The sequence below is a fragment of the Colobus angolensis genome, unplaced genomic scaffold, assembly GCF_000951035.1.
Source record: "Colobus angolensis palliatus isolate OR3802 unplaced genomic scaffold, Cang.pa_1.0 Scaffold155, whole genome shotgun sequence".
Lineage (NCBI taxonomy): Eukaryota > Metazoa > Chordata > Mammalia > Primates > Cercopithecidae > Colobus > Colobus angolensis.
The window spans coordinates 4,242,867-4,254,549 of NW_012114655.1; the positions used below are offsets into that span (position 1 = coordinate 4,242,867).

The 11,683-nt window shown below is 40.6% G+C and overlaps 1 protein-coding gene across 1 annotated transcript in view; it reads right to left on the reverse strand.

Annotated features, from left to right (window-relative positions):
- The window catches only part of PTPN2 (protein tyrosine phosphatase, non-receptor type 2), a 68,232-nt gene that overhangs the window by 24,174 nt on the left and 32,375 nt on the right, over positions 1-11,683 (reverse strand). Inside the window, exons 4-5 of the mRNA XM_011936636.1 lie at positions 9,693-9,827; positions 1,031-1,240 (exon numbers count right to left, since the gene is read on the reverse strand). Coding sequence (XP_011792026.1) covers positions 1,031-1,240; positions 9,693-9,827 — 345 coding nt within the window. The remainder of the gene's footprint in view (positions 1-1,030; positions 1,241-9,692; positions 9,828-11,683) is intronic.

The following is an 11,683-nucleotide window of genomic DNA, read 5'->3' on the forward strand; positions in this document are numbered from 1 at the left end:
TACAGGCTTAAGCCACCGCGCCCGGCCCATTGCTAAGATTTTTGCTCTGCATTTTCTCCTCTGAAAGAACAACAATAATTTAACCCTGCAGCTATAATTGTTACATACACAACAACTATCCCAGCCTACTCATCCCTTCCCACATCTCAACCACTCAAGTAGATGGAGGACTTTGATTCTTTAGCTGATTCACAACTGATTCCAAACCAATCATAGTAATCTCATTCCTTCTGGCCAGTCATTGGTTAAAGGAAGGATTTATAATCAGTTCTGGCTAGTATAAGGACTATTTTTTTTTTTTTAAGTCATGGCAGGAGTCAACCTTTCTGCTCACTGCCCTTCCGCCTCCTTCATGTCTGCACTACAGACACGATGTCTGGATACACAGCACCCATCTAAAGATGGTGGGAAAGAGACCAGTAAGGAAAAAATAAAGGTCCTAAAAAGAGAAAAAAAGATTTAGGCTGTATACAGGCTGGGACTGGGATTGACTGGTGCAGAAAGAATTAGCCCTTGGGGGCACAGACAGGAACCTCAGGCGAGGAACAGTGATACTGACATTTATGGAATGCTCAGAAAACACCAGGGACTCTTCTACGTGTCCCTCAATGTATTAATTCATTGAATTCTCACAGCAACCCCGTGAAATATGTCTATCATTATCCCTAGTTTTTAAATTTAAAAACATGAGATGAAGTATTTGTCTGAGGAAGTCAGTGTTACATATGAATTTATATTTGAAAAAATGAGGGGAAGAGACCTATTATTTCTGTAATATAAAGCTACCAGGAAGAAAAACATCTTCTTAGGAATCTCTAAAATCATCTTGGATACATTTCTACTAGTCATGAATAAGACGCAGTTGCAAAGGTGGAAATGAGATTTTTAGGTTTTTCCAAAAGTAGAAGTTAAAAGTTGAAAAACCTCAGTTCTATGATACAACATCAGTGCTTATTCCTTGCCAGTGGAAGCAATTTAAAAAAAAAAAAAAAATCAATGAGATTAAAATGAGATCACAAGCAGCACTTACCAAAACAAGACAAGTGTCTACCAGAGAGAAGGTGCCAGAGCGCCCAATGCCTGCACTACAGTGGATCACCGCAGGCCCATGGTCAGGGTTCAAGGAGCCAGATTCTCTCACTTTAAACAAGAAATTGAGAAATGAAGCTGGTGATTCAGGGACTCCAAAATCTGGCCAGGTAGTATAATGAAAGTGAGATATTGTTCTGGTTTCACCACTCTAAAAAGTGAAAATCAAGGGAGGAGAAGTTAGTTCTATTTTTTTTTCTTTTAAAAAAACTACTTCAGAAAGATCATGTGTTTTGTGTAATCCTTTATAGCCATATAGGCTGTTTATACTATGATTTTTCCATTTGTTTTCTGACAATACCATATACAAATTAGGGAAGATTTTCTTTGGTGGAAATTTGGGATGTATCAATAATAGCTAACACATACAACACTCACTATTTTGGAGGCCTGTTCTAAGCACTTTCCTTATTAACTAAATCCACACAATAATCCTATTAAAACCCATTTTCTTGATGAAGAAACTGAAACAAAGGGTAAGTAGTTTGCCCAAGGTCACACAGCTGGAACGTGGCAGAACCAGGATTCGAAGCAACCCGGGGCAGCCTTTGGGTTCTCAGTTACTAATCTGTTACTATACACGTTACCAATATTTTCTTTAATTCATGCATCATGAATGGACTATTTTTTTCTAGTTTAAAAAATGTCTACCAGGCAAAATTGGCTCATGCCTGTAATCCCAGCATTTTGGGAGGCTGAGGTGGGCAGATTAATTGAGGTCAGGAGTTCGAGACCAGCCTGGTCAACATGGTGCAACTCCGTTTCTACTAAAAATACAAAAAATTAGCCAGGCGTGGTGGTGTGTGCCTGTAATCCCAGCTACTTGGGAGGCTGAGGCAGGAGAATTGCTTGAACCCAGGAGGTGGAGGTTGCAGTAAGCAGAGATCATGCCAGTGCATGCCAGCTTGGGCACCAAGAGTGAAACTCTGTTTTCAAAAAAAAAAAAAAATTCTACCAGTGTAATTTTACATTCTTTAACATTTTCCTTTTTATGAATTTCTAAGTTTAAATGTAATCTCCTGTTTAACATGATTATCTGTTAGATTCTGCTACACAGGCATAGGGGAGCAACTCAAGAATTAATCTAAACAACCAATCTTTACATTTTTAATTGGAATTGTTCCTCTAATTGTTGCCTTTCCCCATGGCAATAATTTCCAGTCCTAAAGCTGTTTATGTGCTTTTGCTGATGTGCTAACATGGTTTACCAACATGCTAAATGTTTCCTGTCTCTCAGGCCTGCCTGGCGTTCACTAACGCTTCCTGGATATTCCTGATGGTCTGTATTTCTAACTCATTATGAAAATGTTCTTCAGCTTTTTGCCAATTGCCTTTTGCCCCAAGGAGCACTTCTCTGCTTTATATTCTTCACTGGTGTAAATTAAGCAGTGGTCTTCCACTAATACATCTTTGCGCAATTTTTCAGTTTTATTGTAGGAGGTTTTTTTTGAGGGAGGAGGCACAGAAACAACGTAAAAAACCTTGATGCTTAATGGTGTAGTAACTAAAGACTATTATAATAATATCCTGCTCCCAATAAAAATTTCCAAAATTAGAAGTTAGCTTTCACTTTAAAAATATAAATTTTTGGCCAGGCGCGGTGGCTCACACCTGTAATCCCAGCACTTTGGAAGGCCGAGGCGGGCGGATCACCTGAGGTCAGGAGTTTGAGACCAGCCTGGCCAACACAGAGAAACCCCGTCTCCACTAAAAATACAAACTTATCTGGGCGTGGTGGCGCATGTCTGTCATCCCAGGTACTTGGGAGGCTAAGGCAGGAGAATCGCTTGAACCTGGGAGGCAGTGGTTGCGGTGAGCCGAGATCGCGCCATTGCACTCCAGCCTGGGCAACAAGAGCAAAACTCCATCTCAAAAACAAACAAACAAACAAAACCCCCTATTTTGCAGTAGAAATTGACTTCTACGTCCCAGACTCAGTATATAAGGTATAATACTAATAAAGTACAGTGAAATAAATTTTTTAAAAAGTACATACTTTTAGTGACCTTTTAACATCCAGCATTAATAATTTCAAATACAGTGTGATCCACAAGTTCTCAATATACTAAAAGCAATAAAAAATTTCTCCATTACGAATTAAAATGATCACGGTTTCTACGTTTTAAGACATTTCTTTTTAAATTAATTATGGTAAGTGAACAAAGCCAGACTAAAGGCTATATACTATACTATTCCATTTATATGACATTCTGGAAAAGGCAGAATCACACAGAAACAGAAACCAGATCACTGGTTGCCCGAGGCTGGGGGTAGAGAACATGACTGACGATACACAAGCAACACAAGAACATCTGGGGCAGGGAAGAGGTGACAGAACCGATCGATGTTTCTGCTGTGGGCAGTGGTTACATGACTGAATGCACTGTCAAAAATCACATAACTGTACACCAAAAGGAGTCAATCTTATGGTAGGTAAAAAAAAAAAAGGTAAATTTATTGCATTAAAAAAGAGGATTCAAAACATTCTAAAATAAGAAGGGTAAACGCTAGTCTTTTACAAAACAGCAGGTGGGCAGTTAATAAGGCAACACCGACAGGAAGACAGGAACGGGCTAGAGGCAGGTTCTTGACAGCGGGGACACAGTTAACTCCAAGTCAAGTTTTCCTATAAACGAGGTTAACATTCTAGTGACATGAACAACCCACTTTGTTTCTTATTTGCTGTGGCCACCGGCAGGACCAGACTCAGTCTGTGTGGGCCTTTCTGTGGTCCGCTCTGAGCAGGAGCCTGCAGTGCTCTGTGGTCTCTGGCCCAGAGCTCCTATGGGGTCCTGCGTGTAATTACTTCATCATGTCCCGGCTCAAACACACGGTCACCCTACAATCTTGGGCACAGCTTGCTTTCTCTTTGCTTGTATGATTTTGGCTCAAGACTACTGGTCTCAATTTTTTTCAAATTCAGGTCACACTGTCTGGGATACTGGAAGCCAGTTCCCAGAAATGCTCATGACTGTTTGTATAGTAACGTCTTCCCCACTAATAGATTTTTGAAAATCAGTTGTTGTTTTTCCCCCCCCTACAGAACCAGGACTTTTTGAGAGGTTAATTTTGATTAATTTATCCTTATAGAAACAAGACTCAAAAAACACAGCTTTCCAAAATCATGTAATTCACAGTTACAAAGGACCACATGAAGGCATAAGATTCATATATTTACTACTCTGGTAATAAAAACATTCGTATGCATGACTGGATGGACCCCTTTCCCTCTTTTTCATGCAGGAAAAAAAAAAATGAGAGGGGGAAAAAAAAGGGTTGCCAAAGGATACAGAGCTAAAACAAAACTCATCTTTATTCCAAACAAGGTCTGCATTTAGACTTTACAATTTTTGGCAAACTCCCAATTTTCAAAACTGCGGAAGCACCTTTTTCTTCTCCTTGGCCACCAAGTCACACTACTTCTCCTCTGATCCCCAGCCGCTGCCCCCCAGCCTTCTCGCTGCTTCACCCCACTCTCTACACAACCCGGGCTGCACCCACAATTATAGGCTGTCCCTGTCTGCAGCTGTTCCACACATGCCTGCCAAATTTTCTGTCTAAAACTTCGCATTATGTATACTACATTCTGCACAAAATGTCAACGGCTTGCTGTTCTAAGGCAAAATCCCATTTACATTTTTAAAAGAGAATTCTAAATTTAAAGTCTTTTTATAGGGATGGCAAACTTGCATATATAAAGCCAGGAAAATAACCTGTGAGTTGAGCAAGTGTAACAACAGGAATTGTTAGGCCACAGCAATTTAAGTGTATGCCCTGTTCACAGCCTTCAAATGCAAGTTAATAATCATCATAAATATACAATAAGAGTATATATTTTCCAATTATAAAAAATCTATACAGCTCTATGACCCCAGGCCCAATTACTTTCACACTTTAGGTATATATGGAGGGTATCAAGATTTTGTTTTTTAATCTAAAAGACTTTCACTAAGCCCCAGTTCTGTCATCTGTGAATAGGGTTAATAATACTACTTACCTTACAAAACTGTTGTAACGAACAAATGAAACAATGAATGTGAAGTGCCTGCCATATCCCTGCACATGGTAAATGCTTAACAGATACTGGGTATTTTTAAAACAACTATACTCACCAATTGCCTTTATTGTGGCCCCTAGAAAGCTCCAGTCAATTGTAAAACTCAACACATTTTCAACCTCTTCACTGGGTATTTCCTCTACACCTAAAGAGTGACAAAGTTTGTCACCCCTATGTCCTAACCAGATGTCCAATCTGTACCTTCACTATCACTGCCTTAGTTGGGTCTCTCATCAATTTTTGCCAGAGTCAGTATGTCAGTGATAAATATTTACTGACTGCAATTCATTGTGAAAGACAGATCAAACTCACCAGATTAGGAGGAGTGGCAGAAACAGCTAGGGACAGGCTTGCATTCTAAGCAGAGAGAAAGCAATATGCAAAGGTATGCCACCCACCCCCACCAAGGAATTAACCTATTAGAGAAGCCTGTCTGTTAGCATGGACAAATCCTGGATACCCAAAGGAGAGGGAGTTAGACAAGGAGGCAAGGACCAGGCTGGGATGGGTCACAGTCTTGTGCACTGGACAGATACTTTTTTTAGTAACCAACGGAAGCTACAGAAGAATTCTTAGAGGCCGGTGGAAAGATTGCATCTGTGTTTTACAACAATCACTCAGGTGCAATGTGCTTAAAATGTACTCCATGCAGTGGCCGGGGAGTACCAAGGCAGCAGGTAACTCCCAACCCCTTGGAAGTTAAAAACTTCATTATGGAGTCAAGATTGAGACAGAGAGAAGTACTGAACAAGCAGAATGATAATATTTAAATTACTGAAAAAGTATAAGAATCATAGCTGTTAGGGATAAATGTGTCACAGATATATGTCAGGAGAGACCTAAGAAAGAAGTGGGCCACAGGGGTTACTAAGGACGTGTAGGATATAAAGGCAGAGAAGAGAGAGGACATTCTAGGTAGAATAAACTGTTTAAATGATTTTGAATCAAATCCCAGGTAAGCATCATAATAATTAGACTCTCATCTTGCTTAATCTATAGGGACAGGGAAATAGAAGACAGTCAGCATTATAACAGTCTTCCTGGAACTCACTAAACATAAAGCTGGCCAACAACATTACAAAAATAGTGAAGGGCAACTAAAAGGAAAAACTAAAAGACAAGTACTCTAGATGACCTTGTATTTTTAAAACCCCTCAAAATTATCTCCATAGCTTAAGCCACAGGCCACGCTGCAAGCAGAGATGCAATCTCTTCGTTCAGGGGCAAGAGTCCAGACTTTAGCTTGAAGTCAGTCACTGTAAAGGACTCCTGGTATGTCACTGTGCTGCTCCATTAGACTGGAGGAGGCGCAGGGCTTGCTTAGACAACAGCTTTACCTTTGGACCCGTTAACAGACATAAGTCAGCCTCCCTTAGAGGCCCACTGGATCTCTGCACCGCAGAGACCTCAATAAAGACAGATCTGCGGGCTGAGGTTGGCTATCAGCTCCCTACTTCATCAACACTTTTTCTCACTCCCTTGGTTCTTTCTTTCTCTCTAAACTTATCCTTTTCAACGACTCCCCGTTGCTGTTGTCCCTTCCAATTCATGACTATTACAGAAAGGAAACTGATCAACTAAAAAGGTAACTGCGGCTCCCGCATTATGTCTTAGACACTGTCATGGTATTAACTCACTTGATCTTTAGAGCAATCCTATGTAGTAGGTACATGATCACCCTCATTTCATAGATGATAGAACAGGTACTGTGTATCATCCATAGTGAAGTAATGTGACCCAAGTCACTCAGCAAGAGTGGCAGAGTCAGGATTTAAAGTCAGGCTATCTGACTCTACAGTTTATCTACTTAGGCAAATGTAATTCTGCCTTTCATACCGAAATGCCACTTTATCCTTCTGAAGAATAAAGAATCCCTAGTTCTAGTTAAAAATTATAAAGTAGGACACAAACAAATTCTTGCTATTATATTATGGTATGTTCTAAACCCAGGCCAATAAAAAATCCAGTGACCATGTCATTATACCACACAGTTGCTAGCAACTAAAAACACGGTGGCTGGCCAACTCACATGACGGCCTCAACTCCAGAAAGATGCTTCAGAATCAATAATCTCTCTTTACAACAATTAGCATCTTTTCAAAAGGACTTATCCCCATGTCAAAAGTTAGGAGATGGCCGGGCACAGTGGCTCACACCTGTAATCCCAGCACTTTGAGAGGCTGAGGCGGGCAAATCACCTGAAGTCAGGAGGAGTTTGAGATCAGTCTGGCCAACATGGCGAAACCCCATCTCTACTAAAAATACAAAAAATTAGGCAGGCATGGCGGTGCACACCTGTAGTCCCAGCTACTCGGGAGGCGGAAACAGGAGAATCACTTGAACCCAGGAGGTGGAGGCTGCAATGAGCCAAGATCATGCCACTGCACTCCAGCCTGGGCAACAGAATGAGACTCTGTCTTAAAAAATAGGGGACCAGGAGAACTAATGATTAATCGCTAAGTAATGAGTGGAAAAAGTCCTATAACCGAATGGATTTTAACATAACTATTCATTTTTATAATGTAAAATATGGGGATAATAAGAATACTTACACTGTCCACACTAACTGAAGACTACTGATAAAATGATATACATATGAAAGCATTTTGGAATCTGATAAACAAAACACAAAAATCATTCTATTTTATTATTACTTCAGGTATCATCAATTCTCAATAAGGACTGTTTCAGAAATAGGGAAACACATCTATGCCCTTCATCTAAATCAATTTTAATGCCACAAGCAAATGAGTAATTACCTGGGATAAATACCAAGAGAAGATGATTCAGAGAACTTTGAGAACCTTGTGGAAATATAGTTCTGTTTCTGGGAATGAATAATGTACAGCTCAGTCCAGTATCAAAGAGTTATTGATGTATCTATCTCAATGCAGCTTAAGACACATGTAAATGGAAAGAGTTGGGACAAAATAAATATACTAATGGGAATTTATAAATAAATCTAAGCATTATCATTCCTAATTTTGAGCCTTTTTAGGTGACTGAAGAGACTGCATAAATAAGCTTAGTTATGGATGTCATGGGAAGCTGGACAGAAGGAAAACCAGAACCGAGGCCTCCCGCACACAGCATGCACCTGTGCTTACTCAATGCAGCAAAAAACACAAGTGTTCCAAGGGATCCACCATAAAAGGGATTGCCATACATCTAAAAAGCATGTGTGTATACATATATGTATATCTCCCTTCTCTTTAAGGCTTTGTGTTGTTAGTGATCACTTAATTTACTTAATGGTTAACTAAAACAGTATTTCACTTAAAGACACATACATTCCTAAAGTCATATGAGGCTAAACATTTTCCTATTTTCAAGCTATCACAGTTTCTATTAGCATCTCAGAATTACTCTCATTTCATTATTTTCTAGTTTATTCTAATTATAACACAAAGAAGGCAAAAGAGGTAAATGGCAAAAGGGGGAGAAATGCCCCGATCATCACCCTGGCAACAGCAGGTTCATAACCCACTATGTGTATGTATCTCAACCAAGGCCCAAGGAACACTTCATATGTTTCTGGGGAAGAAAAATGCAAGTAAGGCCTGGCATGGTGGCTCATGACTGTAATCTCAACACTTTGGGAGGCCAAGGTGGGAGGATCGCTTGAGCCCAGGAGTTTGAAACCAGCCTGGATAACAAGGCAAGGCCCCATCTCTACAAAAAAAAAAAAAAATTAGAAAATTAGGTATGGTGGCTCATGCCTGTAATCCCAGATACTCAGGAGGCTGAAGTGGGTGGATTTCTTGAGGCCAGGAGTTGGAGGCCGCAGTGAGAGCTCTGATCATGCCACTGTACTCCAGCCTGGGTGGCAATGCAAGACTCTCTCAAAAAACCAATCAACCAACCAACCAAACACCCAAGTAAATGTTCTTGAGACCACATGCTACATTTATACATGTATATGTACGTATGGATGTACATATGTGCGTGTTACGTATATATAAAAAACACCATTTTTTCACAACTCAGTAAGGACAAATTTTGGTGTTGTGAATCACTTAACAATAGCTTTGTAAGTTATTTTCTTGAGGATTTTGCTATTCTTGGCAGTCACAGGTCCTGGGAGCTATTGTTTCCTGGGCATCTACTGAGGTCAGGTGCTCTGCATACACACCTTCATCTGACCCTCAGGACAGCCCTGGAGGGGAGGCGTGGTAATTCCATTGTACAGATGAGGAAGGGCTCAGGGAGGGCAGGGAACGAGTCTAAATTATACCTCTACTGAGCAGCAGAGCTGGATCTGAATTCAAGTTTGCCTGACTCTAAAGCCCTCTCTATTAATCCCCATGTATTTCTATTAATTAATTTTCAAACCCCAAGCAACAACCTGAACTTTGAAATCTGTAGTTTCTACTGTTTCTTTAGAGTCCTCAGAAAGCTACTACGTGCAGGCACAGAAAGTGATTATGACTAGATACTATAGGTATTATCCAAATGCATGTGCTTATCAAACTTCAAATCTAATAATAAAGAGTAATTCTTTAAACCATCATATAAAGTCCAGACTTTTGGGCAAGAAAGGTCTTACATTGATATTTTCTAATTGTAGTAGATGTACTGTATAATACGACTTCACATCTTCTGACAAGAGCTTCACACTGAATCCTGTTTCTTTAAACAGCATCTCTTGGTCATCTGTTGGCCAGTACTGTGCACATTTAACCTAAATTTAGAAATATGTATTTTTTTTTAGTTTATAGACATCATGAAACCATAAAGTTAAAAAATGAAAACAAAACACACATGTACATGTTATATTTTTTCAAGTACCCAAAACTAAGAAGTCACTACTATATTCTACGCTTAATGTATTTTAGTAAGATTGAAATTTTACAGCCAGGTATGGCTCGCGCCTGTAATCCCAACACTTTGGCAGGCTGAGGCGGGAGGATCACCTGAGGTCAGGAGTTCGAGACCAACCTGGCTAACCACGGTGAAACCCCATCTCTACTAAAAATACAAAAATTAGCTGGGCACTGTGGCGGGCGCCTGTAATCCCAGCTAGTCGTGAGACTCACCTCCTGAGCAGCTGGGATTACAGGCACCTGCCACTACACCCAGCTAATTTTTGTATTTTTAGTAGACACAGGGTTTTGCCATGTTGGCCAGGCTGGTCTTGAACTACTGACCTCAAGTGAGCCACCCACCTCAGCCTCCCAAAGCACTAGGATTATAGGCATGAGCCACCGCGTCCGGTCTTATAAGGCATTTTTAAAGTGTTCCTGTAACTTATAAACTAAAAAAGCCACAGATACGATATTCATAAAATAAAAATTATCATTTTTAAAGCATGATTACCTATATTTTAACGTCAGGACATTCACTTTATGTTTCTAAAATTATCAAACCCTTGCAATAATTTTATCTTCAAAATAAATGCTGCTGGCTGGGCACGGTGGCTCATGCCTGTAATCCCAGCACTTTGGGAGGCCGAGGTGGGCAGATCATGAGGTCAAGAGATTGAGACCATCCTGGCTAACACAGTGAAACTCCGTCTCTACTAAAAATACAAAAAATTAGCCAAGTGTGGTAGTGGGCGCCTGTAGTCCAGCTACTAGGGAGCCTGAGGCAGGAGAACGGCGTGAACCTTGGAGGCGGAGCTTGCAGTGAGCAGAGGTCGCACCACTGCACTCCAGCCTGAGCAACACAGCAAGACTCCGTCTCAAAAAAAAAAAAAAAAAAATTTGTTGCTGAACAGGCTTTATTTTACAAGTATTTTCCACAAATGCCTATGAATCTACTACTCAATATTCCATCTAGGGCCAGGCACATGTGACTCACGCCTGTAATCCTAGCACTTTGGGAAGCTGAGGTGGGTGGATCAGTTGAGCTCAGGAGTTTGGCCTGGGCAACAGGGTGAAATTCAGCCTGGACAACATGGCGAATTCCTGTCTCTACAAAAAGTACAAAAAAATGAGCTGGGTGTGGTGGCGCACCCCTATAGTCCCAGCTGCTCAGGAGTATGAAGTGGGAAGATGACCTGAACATGGGCAGTCGAGGCTGCACTGAGGCTGTGCCACTGCCCTCCAGCCTGGATGACAAAAGTGAGACCCAGTCTCAAAACAAACAAACAAACAAAATAATGACATTTAGAAATAACATTGTATATCTGCGTACTAAAATTAAACTGGGGGAGAGAATGAGAAGATAAGCCCCTTTTATGTAGAGTTTGGCAGAACTACTGATATGAAATTCAAATCTGTGACAATAAACGTATCTTCCCAAATGCCAAAGTATGAAGCCAGCAGACTGAAGCAAGGCAGTCATTTCGGCAGGACAAAAATACCAGGAAAAAATATTTTAAAAAATGGCCATTTCTCCTTTTCCAAATAACAGCTACAACAATAAAAATGTCTCCCAAACCAATAAATACGATGAATTAATTCTTTAAAAGGTGCTAAAAGACAAACAAAAGGCCAGGTGCAGTGGCTCAAGCCTGTAATCCCAGCACTCTGGGAGGCCGAGACGGGCGGATCACGAGGTCAGGAGATCGAGACCATCCTGGCTCACACGGTGAAA